This window comes from Ovis aries, chromosome 6 (assembly GCF_016772045.2).
Source record: "Ovis aries strain OAR_USU_Benz2616 breed Rambouillet chromosome 6, ARS-UI_Ramb_v3.0, whole genome shotgun sequence".
NCBI classification, from domain to species: domain Eukaryota; kingdom Metazoa; phylum Chordata; class Mammalia; order Artiodactyla; family Bovidae; genus Ovis; species Ovis aries.
Window position 1 is genome coordinate 117,040,302 of NC_056059.1, and position 22,184 is coordinate 117,062,485.

Below are 22,184 nucleotides of genomic sequence, written 5' to 3' on the forward strand. Positions count from 1 at the left end.
ATCAATTCTTTGGCACTCAGCTTTCTTTAATGGTCCAACTCTCACATCCATACATGACCACTGGAAAAACCATAGCTTTGACTAGACAGAACTTTGTTGACAAAGTAAGTCTCTGCTTTTGAATATGCTATCTAGGTTGGTTATAACTTTTCTTCCGAGGAGTAAGCGTCTTTTAATTTCATGGCTGCAGTCACCATCTGCAGTGATTTTGGAGCCCCCAAAAGTAAAGTCTGTCACTGTTTCCATTGTTTCTCCATCTGTTTGCCATAAAGTGATGGGACCAGATGCCATGATCTTCATTTTTTGAATGTTGAGTTTTAACCCAACTTTTTCACTCTCCTCTTTCACTTTTGTCAAGAGGCTTTTTAGTTCCTCTTCACTTTCTCCCATAAGGGTGGTTTCATCTGTATATCTGAGGTTATTGATATTTCTCCCCCCAATCTTGATTCCAGCTTGTGCTTCATCCAGCCCAGCATTTCTCATAATATACTCTGCATTTAAGTTAAATAAGCAGGGAGACAGTATACAGCCTTGACATACTCCTTTCCCAATTTGGAACCAGTCTATTGTTCCGTGTCTGGTTCTAACTGTTGCTTCTTGACCTGCATACAGATTTCCCAGGAGGCAGGTCAGGTGGTCTGGTATTCTTATCTCTTTTAAGAATTTTCCACAGTTTGTTGTGATCTACACAGTCAAAGGCTTTGGCGTAATCAATGAAGCAGAAGTAGATGTTTTTCTGGAATTCTCTTGCTTTTTCTATGATCCAGTGAATGTTGGCACTGTAATCTCTGGTTCCTCTGCCTTTTCTAAATCCAGCTTGAATATCTGAAAGTTCACGGTTCATGTACTGTTGAAGTCTCCCTTGGAGAATTTTGAGCATTACTTTGCTAGCATGTGAGATGAGTGCAATTGTGCAGTAGTTTGAACATTCTTTGGCGTTGCCTTTCTTTGGGATTGGAATGAAAACTGACCCTTTCCAGTCCTGTGGCCACTGCTGAGTTTTCCAAATTTGCTGGCATATTGAGTGCAGCACTTTCATAGCATCATCTTTTAGGACTTGAAATAGCTCAGCTGGAATTCCATTACCTCCACCAGCTTTGTTTGTAGTGATGCTTCCTAAGGCCCACTTGACTTCACATTCCAGGATGTCTGGCTTGAGGTGAGTGATCATACCATTGTGGTTACCTGGGTCATGAAGATCTTTTTTGTACAGTTCTTCTGTGTATTTTTGCCACCTCTTCTTAACATTTGCTGCTTCTGTTAGGTCCATACTGTTTCTGTCCTTTATTTTGCCCATCTGCTTCCCTGATAGCTCAGTTGGTAAAGAATCTGCCTGCAATGCAGGAGACCCCGGTTTGATTCCTGGGTCAGGAAGATCCACTGGAGAAGAGATAGGCTACCCACTCCAGTATTCTTGGGCTTCCCTTGTGGCTCAGCTGGTAAAGAATCCGCCTGCAGTGAGGGAGACCTGGGTTCGATCGCTGGGTTGGGAAGATCCTCCAGAGAAGGCAAAGGCTACCCACTTCAGTGTTCTGGCCTGGAGAATTCCGTGGACTATACAGTCCATGGGGTTGCAAAGAGTCAGACATGGGTGAGTGACTTTCACTTTCACTTTTGCATGAAATGTTCCCTTGGTATCTCTAATTTTCTTGAAGAGAAAATTCTAATCTTTCCTATCTCTGCTAAGTCGCTTCAGTCGTGTCCGACTCTGTGCGAACCCATAGACGGCAGCCCACCAGGTGCTGCCGTCCCTGGGATTCTCCAGGCAAGAGCGCTGGAGTGGGTTGCCATTTCCTTCTCCAACGCATGAAAGTGAAAAGTGAAAGTGAAGTTGCTCAGTCGTGTCCGACTCTTAGCGACCCCATGGACTGCAGCCTTCCAGGCTCCTCCATCCATGGGATTTTCCAGGCAAGAGTGCTGGAGTGGGGTGCCATTGCCTTCTCCATTCCTATCTCTAGTCTTTCCCATTCTGTTGTTTTCCTCTATTTCTTTGTATTGATCACCGAGGAAGCCTTTCTTATCTCTCCTTGCTATTCTTTGGAACTCTGCATTCAGATGGGTGTATCTTTTCTCCTTTGCCTTTCGCCTTTCTTCTTTTCTCAGCTATTTGTAAGGCCTCCTCAGACAGCCAGTTTGTATTTTTGCATTTCTTCTTCTTGGGGATGGTCTTGATCACTGCCTCCTGCACGATGTCACAAATCTCCATCCATAGTTCTTCAGGCACTCTATTAGATCTAATCCCTTGAATCTATTTCTCACTTCCACTGTATAATCATAAGGGATTTGATTTAGGTCGTACCTGAACGGTCTAGTGGTTTTCCTTACTTTCTTCAATTTAAGCCTGAATTTGGCAATAAGGAGTTCATGATCTGAGCCACAGTCAGCTCCTGGTCTGGTTTTTGCTGACTGTATAGAGCTTCTTCATCTTCACCTGCAAAGAATATAGTCAATCTGATTTCGGTATTGACCATCTGGTGATGTCCATGTGTAGAGTCTTCTCTTGTGTTGTTGGAAGAGGGTGTTTGCTGTGACCAGTACGTTCTCTTGGCAAAACTCTGTTAGCCTTTGACCTGCTTCGTTTTGTACTCCAAGGCCAAACTTGCCTGTTACTCCAGGTATCTGCTGACTTCCTGCCTTTGCACTCCAGTCCCCTGTGATGTCAAAGGCATCTTTTTTTGGTGTTAGTTCTAGAAGATCTTGTAGATCCTCATAGAACCGTTCAACTTCAGCTTCTTCAGCGTTACTGGTTGGGGCATAGACTTGGATTACTGTGATATTGAATGGTTTGCCTTGGAGACAAACAGAGATCACTCTTGTTTTTGAGACTGCACCCAAGTACTGTGTCCTGGACTCTTTTGTTGACTGTGATGGCTACCCCATTTCTTCTAAGGGATTCCTGCCCACAGTAGTAGATATAATGGTCATCTGCGCTAAACTCACCCATTCCAGTCCATGTTAGTTCACTGATTCCTAGAATGTCGATGTTCACTCTCTCCATCTCCTGCTTGATTACTTCTAATCTGCCTTGATTCGTGGACCTGACATTCCAGGTTCCTATGCAACATTGCTCTTTACAGCATCGGACTTTACTTCCATCACCAGTCACACCCCCAGCTGGGTGTTGTTTTCTCTTTGGCTCCTTCTCTTCATCCTTTCTGGAATTATTCCTCCACTCTTCTCCAGTAGCATATTGGGCACCTACCCACCATCTGTCCACCCAGGAATTCCATTTCTCCAGCTCTGTCCTCAGAAATGTGTGCACAGGCATTAAGAGAGACACTTGGGGCTGTCACCGTGGCCGAGGCTGCAGGGAGCTGAGGGTGGGTCTGCAGGGGGCGGTTCAGCCATCACAGAGGGCGCCGCACCGTGCCCACGGGGACTGATGTGGGAAGTGCCCCCTGCCCTGTGGTGGCGCACTAGATACCTGGCCGTGGGGAAGAGGAGGCAGGCAGGTGGTCCTCCCTGGGTGCTTCTGGCAAGGCTGGGCTCCTTGCAGCGCGAGCCAGGCAGGCCCCAGGTGCTGCCACGTCGCCGCCTCACCTCCCAGCACGCCGGGCTTGCTTCTCGGATTTGCCCAGCGGTCCTGCTAAGCCGCCCGCTGGAGCTGTGTCCTAGCGCCCTCCCCGCTTCTGTTTCAGGACAACGTGCTGAACATCATCAACCAGATCATGGACGCGTGCATCCCCCAGGACCGAGCCCCGCGGGACTTCTGTGTCAAGTTCCCTGAGGAGATCCGCCATGACAACCTGGCCGGCCAGCTGTGGTTTGGCGCCGAGGTAGCCCAGCCGTCCCTCCGTGCCTGGCCCCCGTGGGCACCTGCAGGTGCAGGGCGTCTCCTCTCCCACGGGTGGCAGATGGTGCTGAACCTGCTCCCCTGAAACTGCACACGCAAATACAGACATGAGGTTTCACGTGTGATTTCTGTGAGGCTCTTAGGCCCCCAGGCATGTGAAAATGGTTCTCTGCTACAGTGACACTCAGACAGCACTGCCCCCCAAGGGGCTGTTTACTCCTGCCCGGGCGGGGGAGCTGCACCAGCCCACACCGCTGCCACCACCCACGTGGCCCCTCAGATCTTGGTCTTCAGCCCCGGGGAGGCGCCTGAGGCTCTGGAGGGAGGTGCTCCCCCCGACCCCAGGCAGCACCAGCCTCGCTCTGTGCAGCGGTGTCCGTGGGAGCCCCTCGCCCGGCCCCTCTCTCAGGACGCTAGCACATGCCATTCCCCCCCGCCCAGCTCTCCAGGATTCCCATGCGCCCACTTCCCTGCACACTGCCGGCCCTGGGCCTGCCTGCTCCCCCATCTCAGTCTGTCCCACCGGCTCCTCCGAACCGCCTGGGTGGGGTGTCCCCAGTGGGGATGGCTCCAGATGGTGGGGGTGGCCCCAGGCAGGCTGTCTCTTCCCCCAGCCTCAGTTTTCACCTCTGCAAAGTGAGTCCCAAGGGCGGGGGCAGCTGCGGGGGCCGTGAGGCGAAGCAGGGAAGCTTTGTGGACACCAAGTGTCTGCATCTTAGAAAGGTGGGGGTCTCGGGGAGCCCGGGGCAGCTCCCGGGCTGTGGGCCTGGGCGAGAGCCAGAATGGGGTGTCTGCGGGATGTCTGTGGGGCCGGGGGCGGGGCGGGGAGACAGGGGTCACATGCCCAGGAAGGCCCCGTGTGGAGCCGCAAACCCAAAGGCATTTGTTATCACGGCTGTGCACCTAAGAAATCAGGAGAGAGCCGGTGCCCAGAGGAGGGGGGAGGGTCTCATGGATGGGAGGCGGGGGCGGGGCTCGGGGCGGGGCTCGGGGCGGGGCTCGGGGCGGCCACGCCCCCACCCCGCCCCGGCCGACGTGTGGCCGCGGCCTCCCGGGGCACGCGGGGTGGCTTGTCCCGGCGTCGCCGGGGTGGCGCGTGCTCCGCGGGCGGGCTGCCCTGACCCCTCCGCCGCCCGCAGTGCCTGGCTGCCGGCTCCATCATCATGAACCGCGAGCTGGAGAGCATGGCCATGCGGCCGCTGGCCAAGGAGCTGACCCGCAGCCTGGAGGACGTGCGCGGGGCGCTGCGCGACCAGGCGCTGCGGGACCTCAACACTTACACGGAGAAGATGCGGGAGGCGCTCCGGCACTTCGACGTGCTGTTCGCAGAGTTCGAGCTGAGGTGACCGGAGGCCGCCCGCGGGGGGTCGCGGCCCCGGCCTGCTGGTGGGGGAGCCGGCCGTCTGCCGCGGAAGACTCCGCGAAGGGAGGCGCCCTCCCCGGCTGGTTGCGGCCTTCGGGGGTGGAGCGGACCCCTGGGGTGGGTGGGGGTGGGCACGGCGAGGGGAGGGGCCAGGGCCGGCGGAAGGACACAGGGACACCCCCTCCCCCGTCCTGCTCCCACCTCTGCCCCTGGCGCCCCACCAGCGGTGAAGACCCCGGGGCGGCCCTGTGGGTGCAGGTCATCCACCGCCCCCTCCTCACCCAGCGCGTCTTAGGGCTCCCATCCGGGACACCGCCCGAGCCGGGATGAGGTGGCTGCTAGGGTCCTGCTGGGCCCCCAGCTCCACGGTGCGGAGAGCCCCCTTCAGCTCAGCGAGTCTGCAGACGACAGGGCAGGGCCCCCTTCCCCCCACCCGCCCCGCCAAGGGCCCTGGAGGGCCCGGGACTGTGCGGACTGGGCTGCAAGATGTTCAACAGACAGACACGCTTGGGGTTCAGGAGACGCAGGAGGCTCCCACCCGTCCACCGCGGTGCGGGTTAGCAGAAACTGCCCGACTTGTGATGCGTGGGCGGAGGAGGAAGTCACAAGGTTCCAGATGGTTCTCTAGGGAGCGGGGCCCACACATGAGCTTTCTACCTTTCTACCTCCCTGTCTGCTCCAGGTTTCCCCAAGTGAGCTGTTATTACAAGAAAGGCCAGTTAGTCACTTAGGAGGAAGGGAAAGCGTTCTCACCTGGGGAATCGGCGAGTCCTGCTCCGCAGGGGCCTGGGGTCCCTCGCTGGCCCTGGGTCCCGCACTGGCCCTGGATGCACGTGGTCACTCCCTCGTTCCCTCGAGGCAGGGGAGCCCTCTCAGAATGAGCAGTGGCAGCTCCAGGCCAGGTGCGGCCCAAGGAGGGAGGAGCTTCGGCTGAAAACAGGAGCGGTGATACTGGGGCCCTGTTGTGAGCCCTTGAGAGGCGGCAGGGGGCTGCAGTCAGAGGGACCCCGTTTGGTTGTCTGTTAAGCCCCACAGGGCTCGGAGACATGGCCGGGCACCCGGGGCTGACCCTCACCCTGTCCCTCTGCCCGCAGCTACGTGTCGGCCATGGTGCCCGTGAAGTCCCCCCGGGAGTACTACGTGCAGCAGGAGGTCATCGTGCTGTTCTGCGAGACGGTGGAGAGGTGAGGCCCCTGTCACCCGGGGGCCCAGTGCTCCCGCCACCCCGACCTAGGGGAGGGCTGCACCCGGGAAGCGCGCCGAGTCCGTGTGCCGTGTCCACCAGCCCTGGCTGCCTGCCCCCAGCCCCACAGTCCCGTTTCTCTGGGCCTGGAGGGTCGGTCCAGCAGGTGAAGCTCGCAGGGGCCAGGGGGGCTCCAGGCTCAGCCCGAGGAGCCAGGCTCCTCACCTCCTCACCCTTCTCCTCCTGCTCCTCACATTCCCACCTCCTCACTTCCTGTCCTCCACTCCTCTCTCCACCAGGCCAGGATGGAGCCCCTGTAGGCTGGGTTTCAGGGGTGATTCATCGGTAATCTAAGCATGCCTTGTTCGGGGGCAGGGGTCAGATCTGAAGTCAGGGTTTATGAATAAACTAAGATTGAACCTGGAATATTCCTCATATCTGACTAGTGCTTCACTGACAGGTAAGTTTTGAACTTGCCTAATATCATATCATTGGAGAAGGGAATGGCAACCCACTCCAGTACTCTTGCCTGGAGAATCCCATGGACAGAGGAGCCTGGCGGGCTACGGTCCACGGGGTGCCAAAGAGTCGGATACGACTGAGCGACTAAAGAACAACGATGCCACGTCGTGAGTTTGTTAATTTTTTGAGACAGATTGTTCACTCTTAGGCGTTGATAGATATTTCAAATCAGCAGTCGGTCAGACGGCAGGAAACCTTTGGTTTTGAGCACGCTGGTGCGTGCCTGCCCACGCGTGCAGGGACGCCAGCTCTGTATCCCTGGAGGCGGGTGAATGCAGGAGAGCGGTTGCTGCTTCTCAGGGGCTGTTGCTGGCTCAGGGCAGCACCTTTACTCTGCGGTGTTGGGTGGCAAGCTGCCCCCACCAGCCCCCCTGGGCGGGCACCTCTCTCGTGCTCCCCGCTTCTGTCCAGCAGTGGGTCAGGAGGTGGGAAGCTAGGGGAGGCCAAGGGGGAGCTGGGCCTCTGGGAGCGGGCTCGTGCAGCCGCCGTCCTCTGCGTGTCCACGTGTGAGGCCCGTGCGGCCGCCCTCCCAGCCCCGCCTGGCCGTGGTCACGCCTGCTCCCTGCCTCCTCCCTGCCAGGGCCCTGGGCTTCGGGTACCTGACCCAGGACATGATTGACGACTACGAGCCGGCCCTCATGTTCACCATCCCCCGGCTGGCCATCGTGTGGTGAGTGTCCCTCACGCTGCCCCGGGCGGTCGTTTGCAGAAACCCAGGGGTGCCAGGCCCCTCTGAGTGGTGCTGAGCGGTGCTTGTACCCTGATGGTGGCCATCCACCCGCCCCGGAGCAGTCACCGGGGGGGCCTGCCCTTGTTCCAGCAGACAAGGAGCCAGGTTTTCCAGGCGCACCCCCTCACCCTGGTGTGGGAGGGACCCCCAGCCTCGATGGGGGGACAGGTGAGCATGTCAGCCACGGGCACTCCCAGCCTGGGGAGGAGGACCCTGCGCTCAGGCACAGGGGACCAGCAGGGGCTGTGGGAGCCGGCTTTGCAGGGACGAGAGGCGAGGCGCCCCTGTCCCTGGGGAGGATGTGACGAGCTTGTCTGGACGATCCACGGGGTGGCTGGGAGGCGGGGCCCGTGGGCTGAAGAGCAGGGGTCCTAGTGATGGGGCGGGAGCACAGCGGTGAGGGCTGGGGAGCTCCAGGTCAGGCCTGCGGGCTCGCGGCCTCGGCTACGGCAGGGCAGCACGTGGGTTCAGGCCTAAGGACTTGGAGGCGGGAGGCGCGTGGTCTCGTGCTGGGCGTCTCGGAGCCACTCGGAGCCAAGGTCAGAGCTCAGGTGTTCTGGGCTTGGTCCACGGCTGCGCAGCCACACCTGGACACCCAGGTGGAGACTGCCTGCCCCCCCGCCAGGTGAGGGACCGGGGACAGCTGGGGTGCCGAGCCGAGGCCGCTGGCAGATGTGGCCATCAGTGGACTGGCCCGGGGAGAGTGGGGTGGACACGTGGGCCAGGACCGGTCCGGGCACAGGCTGCGGGGGGAACCTGCCGGGGGTGGGGGCTGAGCACTTCCCGGGGCCCGGCCTCTGGGACATAGGGGTGTCCATAGACTGGACCACAGGGGCCTAGATGGGTCGTGTGCCACGTGTAGGGCCGGTGGGGAGCGAGCTGGGCAGACGCCACTACCCGGGGATCTGGAGCAAAGAGCCTCATGTGCCCTGGAGTACAGGGAGGACCTAGGCAATGAAGACCCAGGAGGATGGGGGGCGGGGGGTGGGGCTGGCACCCAGGGCTTCAGAGAAGCCTGAGCAGCTGCCTTGGGATGCGTGGCGTCTGCCCCCACCACACCTGCGGCTCCCCTTGGGCTCGTGGTGTGGCCTGCACCTCGCTTTTCCTGGCCTCGCTGCCTTCCCCCTGCGAGGTCTTGACAGTGGTCTTGTGGGAAACCAGACCCTCCCAGGAAACTCTCATCAGCTCCCACCGTCTTAGAGGGAACCTGCTCTAAACCTGGAAGGAGGCCCTTAGGCAGCCTGTCCGTCTAAGGTAAAATGAGCCTGTTGAACAGAAGCGCGTGCTTCTGGGTCGTACAACCATCACCACTGATTTCAGTGACCTTCGTCTCTGGAAAGAGATCACTGATCCCTCGGCCGCCACCTGCATCCCCATCCTCCCACCTCTCCGGAGGTTTTCCGATTCGGGATGTCTCGCCTAAGTGGGATCTGGCTCACTTTTGTGTCCCCGCCACTGGCCTGTGTCACGGAGCAGTGTCCTCCCCGCTAGTCACCCAATGTCCTTGGTGCCTGGCAGGCGGCAGCACGCGAATTCCTGCAGAATTTCATTGTATTGACCTAGCAGGACACAAAACACGTATTTATGAAGCTTTTTCACTGAAGTTTTATTTTTAATTTATAAAAATTTGGTATGGAGGTATGTATCCAGAATTAAAGTGTGAAAGTGTTCAATCAGTCGTGTCCGACTCTTTGCGATCCCATGGACTATAGCCCGCCAGACTCCCCTGTCCATGGGATTCTCCAGGCAAGAATACTGCAGTGGGTTGCCATTCCCTTTTCCAGGGGATCTTCCCAACCCCAGGGATCAAACCTGGGTCTCGTGCATTGCAGGCGGATTCTTTACCAACTAAGCCACCAGGGAAGCCCTATCTAGAATTTAAGGATTGGTTAAAAGTCTTGGGACTTCCTTGGTGGTCCAGAGGTTAAGAATCCCCCTTTCAATGCAGGAGAATTAAGACCCGACATGCCACAGAGCAACTAACCCTGGGTTCCCCAAACCCACCTTTTTTTCTGTCTGTTTTCACTCTGCTTTTGTGCTGTGACCAACACATTCTCCCATGAAGTCGAGGTTCTGTCTTGGGAAATTGTTCCCCAAACACCACTAACTGAAGCACCGCCATCTGGAAAGTCTCGCCCGGTCTATGCAGCACCCCTGAAGGACCCCGTCCCCACCGCCAAGGGCCCAGCCCTGGGGTCAGGGCTCCTGGGCTGGGGGAGGGCAGGCTGGGCCTCAGTCCCAGCTCCTGCTTCTCTTTGCAGCAGGTGGTTTCAGGGCCAGTTCTCACCAACCGTGTGTCTGTGTTATATTTAAACACAAATCCGGTGTTTCCGGGCTTCCCTGGTGGCTAAAGAATTTGCCTGCAAGGCAGGAGACTCGGGTTGGATCCCTGGGTCAGGAAGATCCCCTGGAGGAGGGCATGGCAACCCACTCCCATATTCCTGCCTGGAGAATCCTATGGACAGAGGAACCCGGTGGGCTGTGGTCTGTAGGGCTGCAGAGTCTGGACACGACTGAAGCGACTTAGGATGCCAGTGTTTCCACTTTGAAGGAGGCAGATTCAGCAACAGACTTCGATGCTGAGTTATCTGATGGCAGCAAAGAAGTGTGCAGAAGTGTTTTATGATTGTTATGATCCCTCAAACGAACGCAGGCTGACCTGCTTTGAAAAGGGATGAAACCTGGGTCACCTTCACTGCTTTTTCCTAACTTATTTACAATTCGAGCTCAGAGGGAATCGCAAGTGGGAGCAGTCTGGGCCGGCCATGGGGCTGAGGCCAGGCTGGCTTTGTGCTTGGATGCAGCGGCCTTGTGGTCTACGCGGACGGACCCCTGAACCTGGACCGCAAGGTGGAGGATATGTCCGAGCTGTTCCGGCCCTTCCACACGCTGCTGCGGAAAATCAGGTGAGGGTGAGGGCGGTGTGTGCCCCTGAGCCCCTCGGGGCTGCGACTGATCCAGGGCTGACAGTGAGCTCTCTGGATGAGTCTGGTCTTGCTTTGCCTGCCGATAGCTCCAGGGTATGCGTTTCCTCCGGGCGCAGCTTCAGAGCGAGGTTGCCTTTGCACTCCTCTATGAAGCTGATTCTTTGCCTTCCGTTCACTGAAAGCCCCTGCGTGGACCTCCGTTCACCTCGGGGGTGCTAGCGCCTTCACCGTTGGCTCCACTGTTGGGAGCTCCCTCTGACCCCCACTGCTTCTCCCCCACAGAACAGGTGCTTGTTCTCGGCCCGTAGTCTTCAGACCCGCACACAAACGTCCTGTCCCAAGACAGCAGACACCCTGGCTGACAGCGTGGACGCCAGGCCCCCCTCTGGTTTCTCACAGAAACGCCTCTGCGACTGAGTGTCTCTGTGAAACCGGGGTGGTGCGGGGTGGACAGGGCCACACACGACGTCCCCCTGGGCCAGGCTGCCCCCCACGTGCGCTGGACTGGGGCCCAGGCACGGGCCTCCTGCTAGTTTTCTGACTGGTTTAGGGGGTGTTGACTAGTTTAGGGGTGTGGACTGGTTTAAGATGTGGATTAGTTTAAGGGTGCTGACTAGTTTAGGGGTGTTGACTGGTTTAGGGGTATTGACTGGTTTAGGGGTGTTGACTGGTTTAGGGTGTTGGCTGGTTTAGGGGTGTTGGCTGGTTTAGGGGTGTTGACTGGTTTAAGGTATTGACTGGTTTAGGGGTGTTGACTGGTTTAGGGTGTTGACTAGTTTAGGGGTGTTGACTAGTTTAGGGTGTTGACTGGTTTAGGGTGTTGACTAGTTTAGGGGTGTTGACTAGTTTAAGGGTATTGACTAGGAGTATTGACTAGTGTAGGGGTATTGACTAGTTTAGGGTGTTGACTGGTTTAGGGTGTTGACTGGTTTAGGGGTGTTGACTTTTAAGGTGTTGACTAGGATGTTGACTAGTTTAGGGGTGTGGACTGGTTTAAGGTGTGGACTAGTTTAGGGTTGTTGACTGGTTTAAGGTGTTGACTGGTTTAGGGTGTTGACTAGAGTGTTGGCTATTTTAGGGGTGTGGACTGGTTTAAGGTGTGGACTAGTTTAGGGTGTTGACTAGTTTAGGGGCGTGGACTGGTTTAAAGTGTGGACTAGTTTAGGGTGTTGACTAGTTTAGGGGTGTTGACTGGTTTAAGGTGTTGACTGGTTTAGGGTGTTGACTAGGGCTGTTGACTAGGGTGTTGACTGGTTTAGGGGTATTGACTGGTTTAGGGGTGTTGACTGGTTTAAGGTGTTGACTAGTTTAGGGATGTTGACTGGTTTAAGGTGTTGACTGGTTTAGGGTGTTGGCTAGTTTAGGGGTATTGACTGGTTTAGGGGCATTGACTGGTTTAAGGGGTTGACTGGTTTAGGGGTATTGACTGGTTTAGGGGTGCTGACTGGTTTAGGGGTGTTCACTGGTTTAGGGTGTTGACTGGTTTAGGGATGTTGACTGGTTTAGGGTGTTGACTGGTTTAGGGGTGTTGACTAGTTTAGGGGTGTTGACTGGTTTAAGGTGTTGACTGGTTTAGGGGTATTGACTGGTTTAAGGTGTTGACTGGTTTAGGGGTGTTGACTGGTTTAAGGTGTTGACTGGTTTAGGGTGTTGACTAGAGTGTTGGCTAGTTTAGGGGTGTTGACTGGTTTAAAGTGTGGACTAGTTTAGGGGTATGGACTGGTTTAAGGTGTTGACTAGGGCTGTTGACTGGTTTGGGGGGTTGACTAGTTTAGGGGTGAAGTGCTCAGTTCTCAGTGAACAGTGCCTCCCCTGCCCTGAGGCTCACTCTGCCCCTTCTTGCTGCCCCCCACCCTCCCAGGGTGGCCTTGGCACCATCTGCCATCCTGTGGGCATGGTGTCCTGAGGGCCTCCCTTGGCCTTCAGCAGTGGGTCCTCCAGCCAGCAGCCCTGACCTCGACCCTTCCCCAATAAGCTCGCTTCAGGTTGGATGGTGCCCCCAGCAGTGGTGGCCTCTGTGAGCAACAGGGCCCAGCTGAGGCTCCTGTGGGAGTGGGTCGGGGGGCGTCCTCTGAGGCTGTGTCCCTGCCACACTCTCCCTGGCCCCATCTCGGCGGACCCTGAGGTCTTTCCTCCCACCATCCCTGGTCTCCGAGAGGCCACTCTTCCCTGATTGTTGGTCCGGAACCCCAGGGACCCCTGCCACACTCTCCCTGGGCCTGGCAGGCCTTCCTGGCTCAGGGCAGCTTTCCTCTGCTGGCCTTCTTGCCCTTTGCCCTGTCAGGAGCCAAACGCACTTTGAATCCAGGCAGGGAGGAGTGACCCGGGAGGCCCAGGGGGGTCAATGGGCATCCTGAGCAGGACGTGACCCTGGACCCAGAGGCTGAGTCCCTTGCCCTCTCTGGGCGCTCAGCTGGGAGAGGAGACAAGGAGCAAGGGGAGAGGGTGGACGATCCTAGGCCAGGAAGGGAAGAGCAGGCCCTGGATGGGCAGTGGCCGTGGGGGAGGGCGGACTCATGGGGTTGGGGAGGGGCCAGGTGCTGGGGACTCTGAAAGGGCAGAGTCCAGAGCCTCGGTATGGGCAACACACTCGAAACTCTAATGTGCGTGATTGGGATCGGAAGGAAAGAACAGAGAAAACGGGCAGTTTGCTGAAGCTGTATTCAGAGAAATCATGGCCAAGAGTTTTTCAAAACTGAAGAGAAATCTCTGCCCACAGATTCAGGAGACTCAGGAAAACTACACGCAAGATGGACAGAACACATACCTGGCTGTATCACAGCAAAATGGCTGAAAACGGAGAAAACCCTTGAACACAGCCGGAGGAAAGAGACATATTGCTATGAAACAGTATAGATTGACAGCTGTCTTCTCAAAAACAGTGGAGGCAGGCAATGAAATGATGTATATTTAAAGTGCTGAAAGGAAAAAGCTGACAATCAGAATTTTATGACCAGGAGAAATATTCTGCAACAATTAAGATGAAATAGTGGGCTATTCAGAAATACAAAACTGAAGAAATTTGTTATCACCAGACTGCGCATAAAGGAAAACTAATTGCAGTTCTTTCGACAAAGGAAAAAATCCCAGATGGAAATATGGGTGCACAGGAGAGACTTAAGACCTTGATGTGAATTAGTATAAACGAATAAGGGCTGTGCAAAATAATTATAATGTCTTAGGAAGTTTGACTTATGCATAGCATAGTTTAACGTTTGAAAATAAAGTCAATGTCTTTCTATATTAATTTTTAAAAAGGAAGAAAAACCAAATCATTTTGAAAGTTAGAGAAAAAGAATTTGAAAAATTCAACACCTATTTTAATCAAAACATCTCTTAGCAAATTAGGAATAGAGTGAAATTTTCTTAATCTAATAAAAGATACACTCACACGTATGCACACACTTATGAAACGGGACGCTTACCTAACACCTTATATAGAAATGAACTCAGAACGGATCAGTGATCTAAATGTAAGAGCTAAAACTTCAAAATTATGAGAAAACAGGACATAAGCCCATGACGTTGCACTCGGCAGTGGTTTCTTGGATGTGACGCCAAAGTCACAGGTAACAAGAAAAAATAGACACACGACTTTGAGAAAATTTCAAAATTTCGTGCCTCAAAAGACACTACAACAGAGAAAAAAGGCAGCCCATGGAATGGGAGAACATATTTGCATATCATGTATCTGATAAGGGACTAATACCTCGAATATGTAGAAAACTCCTAAAACTCGGCACCAGGAACAGCAACAAATAAACAACCCAATTAAAAATGGGCAAAGGACGTGAATAGACATTTCTCCAGAGAAGATGACCAATAAGCACATGAATAGATGCTCAACATGATTGTTAGGGAGACGCAAATCCAAACCTCACACCCGTGAGGAAGGCTGCTATCAACACAAAACAAAAACTAGAAAGCAGCAAGCGCTGGTGAGGATGTGGGGAAACTGGAGCTCTTGGGAACCACTGGTGGGAATGTCAAATGGTGCAGCTGCCGTGGAGGTTCCTCAAAATACTAAAAGAGACCTACCATGAGATCTGGCAATTCCCCTTCTGGCTTTTTACCCAAGAGCATTGAAAGTAGCATCTTGAAGAGAGATTTGTACACTTGTGTTCACTGCAGCGTCATTCACAGCAGCTAAGACGTGGAAGCAACCGGTGACAGGTGAGCGCGTAGGCACGGCGCGCTCCAGCCTTACTCCGGGATGCTGTTTAGCCTTGAAAGGGAGGGGGATTACAGCGCGTGCACGACAGGGATGGACTGTGAGGCCATGCTCCGCGACGTGAGCCCGTCACAGACGGCGCGCGATCCCACTGACACAAGTTCCCCAGCGTCCGCTAGGTGACAGAGACGGAAAGCACAAACGGTGGTTGTCTGGGGCTGGAGGGAGTGGATAACGTCTCATGGGGACAGAGGTTTAGTTTTACAAGATGAAGCGCTAAGGGATGGAGGCGCAGCAATATGAATATATTTAATACTGCTGAAAATGAAAGTCGCCCAGTCCTGTCCAGTTTTGCGACCCCCATGGACCACACAGTCCATGGAATTCTCCAGGCCAGAATACTGGAGTGGGTAGTCTTTCCCTTCTCCAGGGGGATCTTCCCAGCCCAGGGATTGAACCCAGGTCTCCCGCATTGCGGGCGGATTCTTTACTTGCTCAGCCACTGGGGAAGCCCTGGCGAACACCACTGAACTGTCCCTTAAAATGGTTAAGGTGGTAAGTTTCATGTTACATGTATTTTATCACAACAAAAAAATTTAAGTGTTATTTACAATAGTGTCAATAGCTGTTAATCACTTAAGCATAAACCTGAGATGTCTGAGACCTCTACTGAGAGTTCCAAAATGTTTTTGACCCCAAATTTTAAAGACCTAAGTAAATAGCTGCTCCATCTTCAGGGAGTGGAAAACTCAATGCCAAGAGGATATCAGTGATTCTCAAATTAATCTCTGAGTTCAATGAAACCTCACACAAAATCCCAGGAGGCTTTTTCTTTTGTGGAACTCGACAAACTAATTCTAAAATTCACATAGAAAGGCACAGGGCCTGGAATAGCCAAGAAAAAAAAAAAAAACACAAAACAATTGCTGGAAAAAAAGGGCAAAGAAGAATATCATTGCTCTGTTCCGCCCTGAGTTGCGTTTGGGTAGCTTCCACAGGTGGGGAAGGTGACGGCATCCACTCCAGTGCTCTCGCCTGGGGATCCCAGGGATGGCAGAGCCTGGTAGGCTGCAATCCATGGGGTTGCTAAGAGTTGGACACGACTAAATTACTTCCCTTTCACTTTTCACTTTCATGCATTGGAGAAGGAAATGGCAACCCACTCCAGTGTTCTTGCCTGGAGAATCCCAGGGACGGGGGAGCCTGGTGGGCTGCAGTCCATGGGGTTGCGAAGAGTCGGATACAACTGAGTGCCTTCACTTTCACTTTTCACTTTCATGCATTGGAGAAGGAAATGGCAACCCACTCCAGTGTTCTTGCCTGGAGAATCCCAGGGACGGGGGAGCCTGGTGGGCTGCCGTCCATGGGGTCGCGCAGAGTCGGACACGACTGAAGTGACTCAGCAGCAGCAGCAGTTTCCACAGACGGTGCTGGTGTGACCAAGCTCGTGAACATACGTGTGCATTTCTGCTGAGTGTCCTTCATAAAACAAGGGCGCAGTTGGAGACAGTCCCTGCCATAAACTGTAGTCATGCTGGCAGAGGCGCAGTGCGCAGGGCCTTTGACGGAACAGAGGGTGGAGAGCGACCAGCACCTCCTTCACGCCAAGGGTGGTGGCAGGACCGTGGAGAGTGGCTGGCTTCTCCCAGTGCACAGCCGAACCAGTAACATCCACACGAGGAGGAAGATCCTTAATACACTCACGTGTGCTAGCTTGCTCGGTCATGTCTGACTCCTTGTGACCCCATGAACTGTAGCCCATCAGGCTCCTCTGTCCATGGAATTTTCCAGGCAAGGATACTGGAGTGAATTGCCATTTCCTTCTCCAGGGGGATCTTCCCAACCCAGGGACTGAACCCGCATCTCTTGCGTCTCCTGAACTGGCAGGCGGATTCTTTACCACTTGCGCCATCTGGGAAGTTACTACACTGGGGAGTATGTCAATTTTAGGTTGATCGCAAGCACAAAGGTGAAAAGACAACGCTTTCAGAGGGAGAAACTGGGTACATGTTTGTGCTCTTCGAGCAGGCAGAGACTCCTTCAACAGGGCACAGAAACACCGACCACGGAGAGACACATGACATATTCAGCCTGACCGAAATTAGAAACTGGAGTTTGTTCAAAGGCACCGTTAAGAGTGAGAAGGCCGCAGAGCTGGAGACGACGCCCAGTGAAGAACCTGGATCCAAAATTACACAAAGAGCTCCTGTCAATCGGTAAGAAGAGTTAGCCCAACAACAAGGAAGTCCTGAGCAGGCACTTGAGAGGGTCTCCAGGGGTCGGTCGGCATGCGGATGGGACACGGCCTCCCGAGTGAGCAGGCTAACGTGATATGAAGCCACAGTGAGGAATGCGCTGCGCGCTCAGCAGAGAGGAGGACGTGGAGACTGAGTGCCCTGGGCTCTGGGCGGGGACCTGCTCTTTACTTGGCACCCTGGCTTCAGAAATGCACCCCCACGGCCCTCCGGACAGGGGCTCAGAGATGCGGGTCCCGCAGCCAGGACCCTTGGGGTGTAGAACAGCTTCAGAGAAGACCTGTGGGGCGTTTCCACTGGGAGAAACGGAAGGGTTTACGACGACTACACGTCTCACCAGAGAGGGTTGCCAGGGCTGGCACGGCGAAACAGCAGCAAGTCCGATTGAATTTGAATTTCAGATACACGGCAATACTTTGTTACAGGAAACATGTCCCCAGTGAGGGCCATTTGGGACATACTTACTCTAAAAACTATTCATACACTTTTTAAGTGTTTGTTGGGACTTTCCTGGTGGTCCGGTGACTTAGGACTCCAGGCTTCCAATGCAGGGGGCCTGGGTTTGGTCCCTCGTCAGGGAACTAGATCCCACAGGCCTCAACAGCCCACATGCTGCACCACAGATCAAAGTTAGCCACAACTAAGACCCAGCATAAATACAAATAAATACAAATAAACTTTTTTCAAAAAAAGCCACTTCTTTTTTAAAAAGCCTTTGTTGTTTCCCTGAAGTTCCAATGTGACTGGGTGTCCAGTGTCTCTTCTGGCGCCTCCTCACACATCCAGGGCCGGCTGACAGCCTGCCGCGCAGGCTGCGGAGCAGTGTGGAACGTAGAGATGACGGGCCGGGAGCAGGGCGGGCCACGGAGTCCATCTACCTGCAAAGAACAGGTGTGATCACTGCAGGGGCCGTGGGGTGGTCACGGCAGGGAGTGACGGTGGGGGAGGGCCGCATGGGGGCTCCTGGGAGCACGATGAGCACTGTACTTCTTGATCTGAGTGCTGCTTGCAGAGTGTGTTCAGCTTATGAAAACCCACAGCTGAGCGGTTCTGAGACATGGGACCTGTAGGACCCACACTGAGCTCATCCCAGTGGGTGGCATTAGACCCACTCCACTCGAGTTCAGTGCCACTTCCTCCAGGGAGTCTCCAGGTTTGCTGGCGCCTCCTGGCGGGCACGGTCCTCTGCTGCCGCCGCTGCCGTGACTGTATTTCCATTTTTGCTCCTGTTTGTTGTCTGTGTCTTCCTTACAGAACTCACATGGGCAGGGGCCATGCCAGTCTTCCTATGTGTCACCCTGGGCCTGGCACAGAGACAGTGCTCAGGAGTATTTGTTGAACCAAAGGATGAAAACCTATACGTTAAACCACATGTATCTTTTTACTAGCAGAAGGTTTTACTAATGCAGTTACCACTGAGAATCAGGGCTTTCTTGTTTTTCAGCAAGAAGCTTCAGAATCTCATTTTTAAGGAAGAGTGCATTCTAGAATCAGTCCGCCACCCCAAAGGACTGTTGTCCCGACCGGAGGCCCCCGAGACCCTGGAGGCATCGACACCTTGCGGGGATCACTGCAGGCACCACTGGGGACTGGCGGGGGGTCGCTTCAAGGACCCTCACCCACCCTTTGTGCCTCGGCCCTTGTAGGGATTTGCTGCAGACCCTGACGGAGGAGGAGCTGCACACGCTGGAGCGGAACCTCTGCATTTCCCAGGACGTGGAGTTGCCCGTCCGGGCCGACGCCCCAGCGCCCCCGGCCCTGGCCCCGGCCGAGCCCAGACGCGCGGACGCGGAGCTGGCCTGCTCGGTCCAGAACGACGACCAGGAGCTGGAGCAGCTCAGCCGCCTGGTGCACAGCGCAGGGGACGCCATGGCCTCGCTGCTGTCCCCGCCCAGCGCCGGCCCGTCCCCCGCCCACAGGCCGGGCGCGGCTGCCAGCCCCCGCGGGCGGGCGTCCCCGGGCCGCGCGCAGCTGCCCCCCGCCGGCGACGAGGAGGAGGGGAGGGTGTTCTTCATGGAGGACGTGGACGGGGCGGCCGAGGCCCCGGGCGGCGGCGTCGACCCCCAGGAGACGGGGGAGGGCCGAGAGGCGCGGGTCGCCTCGCCGGCTTCGGCCAAGCGGGAGGACTCGGGCAACAACAACAGCGCCGAGGGCTCCGCGCTGCGGGCGGCGGCCCCCGCCTCCTGCCCCTGCCTGGACTCGCGGCCGCAGCTGGACGGCTGGGAGGCGGGCGCGGAGCACGCCGAGACGGCCGAGCTGATCGCCCACCGGACCGGGGGCATGAAGCTGTCGGCCACCGTCATCTTCAACCCCAAGTCGCCCGCCTCCCTGGACTCCGCCCTCGCCCACCCGGGAGTCCCAGGAAACGGCGGCCCCGCGGCGGCCGAGGGCACGGCGGGCGGCCCCCACAGACTCAGCGCCACGGCCACCAACTGCCTCCTGAACTCCTGCGTCTGCTGCGCGGGCTGCGCGGGCGCCGGCGAGGACGCGGCCGCCCAGAGTCTGCGGGGCAAGTGCGGCTCGGGCGGCGTCATCCGCTCCGCCAAGGTGGGCGCCAAGGGCTCCGCCGCGGGGCCGCTGGAGGCCCTGCCCGCGGGCGCCCCGGACCCCGCGCCCTCCGAGGACGCCCCCGGCAGGCCGGAGCCCGAAGCCCCTGCTTCCGACAAGTGCCTGGCACACAGCCAAGGGCCCCCGGGGGACGCGGCGCGCAGGCCGTGCGGAGGGGTTGACGGCTCGCGCCAGCAGGAGGAGGCCCCGCAGGAGCAGCCCGCGCCCCCGGCGGGCCCCAGGTAAGGGCCGCCGGCCTCATCCTCTGCTCGGTTTAGCGGCGTCAGGCCCTCCTGCGCGCACGCGCCCCCTGAGTCCCACCGAGAAGTGTCGCCAGGGGCCTAGGCCGCCTCGTTTCTGGCCTTACCGGCGCCTCCCGGCGAGTGCGGGCAGCGCCAGGCCCCGGTCAGCCCCTCCGCACGGCTGTGCCCGGCGTGGGCCCACGGCCCCGGGCCTGGCGCCCCCCTGACTGGCGCCACTGCCCCCCTGGCCGCAGTTAGCTGCACTAATTCGCAGCCTGGGCATGTGGCCCCGGGGCCGCGGGGGGATCCTGAGACCCGCCCCTGCCCCCAGCAGACCCTCGGCAGGGTTCCCAAGGGTCCCTTTGTCTCCCCCTGCGGCTACTGAGCAGGCGAAGCAGGCGGGCCGGGCAGGAGGGGCCCTGGCACCCACACGCCTTCCGTCCCCACGCCACAGCCTGGGCTTCGACTGAGTGGAGTAGATCCAGCCAGCACGGCCCACGCCCACCGTATGCCCCCCATCCTGGGCTTCAAGGAAGGAGGTGCCGGGGGCCCAGCCTGAGGTCCGCACATGGCCATCCCTCTGCCCTCTCGCAGGAACCTGGCCCGAGGCTCCCATCCTGGCTGCACTGTGTCTGACGGCAGTTGGGGGGTGGAGAGGCCCCCACCCGCGGCCGTGGGAGCCGAGCAGGGAAGGAGGCTGGACACCAGGGGAGGGGTCTCTGGGCGCAGGGGCAGACGCCCTGTAGGCGCCCCTCCCTAGAGCTGCAGGTCCTTCCGGCAGCAGGCAGGGGGCTGGCAGGACCCCTGGGGGTCAGGGCCGCTCTCCTCTCTTCCTGTGCGGAACTCTGCTGCTCCGTGCCAGCCTTTCCTGTGTGGGCATCACCCCCCCAGCCCCTGGCAACCAGGAGTCTACTCTGTGGCCCCGTGCATTCGCCTGTTCTGGACGCTCCACAGGAGCAGAGTCACTGCCCAGCTTCCTTTGCTGAGCGTCGTGTCGTCAAGGCCCACCCTGTGAAGGGCTGTCACGGGTGTCCGGGCCTGCTTCCCGTGGCCCCCTCTCCTCCAGGGGGACCGCGCTGGGCTCGTGTGTCTGGGGCGTGTGCTGTGGTCCCTGCCTGGGTGTTGTGAGTGCTGTCGCTGCGACCGCGCTTGTGTGCGGCCGTGCGAGTCGGTTCTCTGGGTGTCCTCCGGAGTAGAGCTGGCGCCTCACACGGGCCCTCTACGCTCCAGGGTGCTGTCCCCGGCATCTTTCATCGCCTGGTCGTGTGCGGGGCTCCTGTTTCTCCACACCCTCACCGACACGTGTCGTCTAAGATGTTTTTACCAGTTCTTTTGACCTTTCGGGCACATCCCTCTAGAAGATAGAGCCGAGTGACTGCTTCCGAGTCACTTGACATCCTTCTGTCTGTAAAGTCATCTCCAAATCTTACCCGCAATAGGGTAATTTGTTCAGTTTGGCATGAGACGTAGAGATATTCCCATTTGCATTTCACTTTATAATTATGTGAAATGTTTGCATGGTTCCCAGACAAATTTATAAAATAAGTTATACCCAGAGAAATCTGTTCCTCCTTATTCTCCCCCTGCTCTAAAGTTACCGTTTTCAAATTTTTTACAGCTTATAAAAAACAGAAGCAATGATGTATATACAGAGAGAGACACACACACACACACGCAGAGATATAGACATACACACACAGACGCACAGAGACATAGACACACAAATGCACACACAGATAGTGTTCCCCCTCCTGTTCTTTGGCAGAGGGCCTCATCCTTCCCACTGTGCTTTCCTGACCCTCTAGTCTGCAGGCCCATCCGTGACAGTTTCTAGAGGGCCTCATCCTTCCCACTGTGCTTTCCTGACCCTCTAGTCTGCAGGCCCATCTGTGACAGTTTCTAGAGATGGCCTCGTGGTCACTTTTGGCCATGTGGGACCGCACCGTGTGGCTGGATCACCGTGCAGTCAGGCCCTGCTGTTTCTAGTCTCGTTTCTACAGACGGCGCTGCAATGAACAGCTTCTGATGAGGCCCTTGTTTAGGGCCAAGCCTGGCCTCATCGAGTCCAGGGGGACAAATTATTGTCCACGACCCAGGGACAGTGTCCTCCCTTGGGGCCTCTGACTCAGTGGCCCAGAGCTGATCGGTGAGTGAATCGTTTTTTGCAAGGGTGATATGAAACCATCACAGATTCTTTGACAGGACACACGGACCTTTCAGTTTCTGATTCCCCCCTTTTCTTGCTCTGTGTCTAGGTCTGGAATCCCCTCCTGTTTTCCTGACGTGTCCCATCCTGGACACTGCTCATTCACGCCTCCCGGCAGCTCCCAGACCTCCCCTGGCTTGGTGCAAACGTGGAATTCTGCCGAGCTGAGAAGAGGAAGCTGCCTCCAGGGAGCCCTCGAGAGTCACTGCCGTCTCCCAAGGAAGCATTTCCTGCAGATGTTGGAG

General features: G+C 56.5%; 1 protein-coding gene across 3 annotated transcripts in view; it reads left to right on the top strand.

Moving 5' to 3' along the window:
• ZFYVE28 (zinc finger FYVE-type containing 28) overlaps positions 1-22,184 on the top strand; it is a 98,378-nt gene that overhangs the window by 51,679 nt on the left and 24,515 nt on the right. For all 3 annotated transcript variants that reach the window (XM_042251723.1, XM_042251722.2, XM_042251721.1), the window contains exons 3-8: positions 3,639-3,776; positions 4,933-5,135; positions 6,251-6,340; positions 7,442-7,531; positions 10,396-10,497; positions 18,591-19,733. In XM_042251723.1, coding sequence (XP_042107657.1) covers positions 3,639-3,776; positions 4,933-5,135; positions 6,251-6,340; positions 7,442-7,531; positions 10,396-10,497; positions 18,591-19,733 — 1,766 coding nt within the window. The remainder of the gene's footprint in view (positions 1-3,638; positions 3,777-4,932; positions 5,136-6,250; positions 6,341-7,441; positions 7,532-10,395; positions 10,498-18,590; positions 19,734-22,184) is intronic.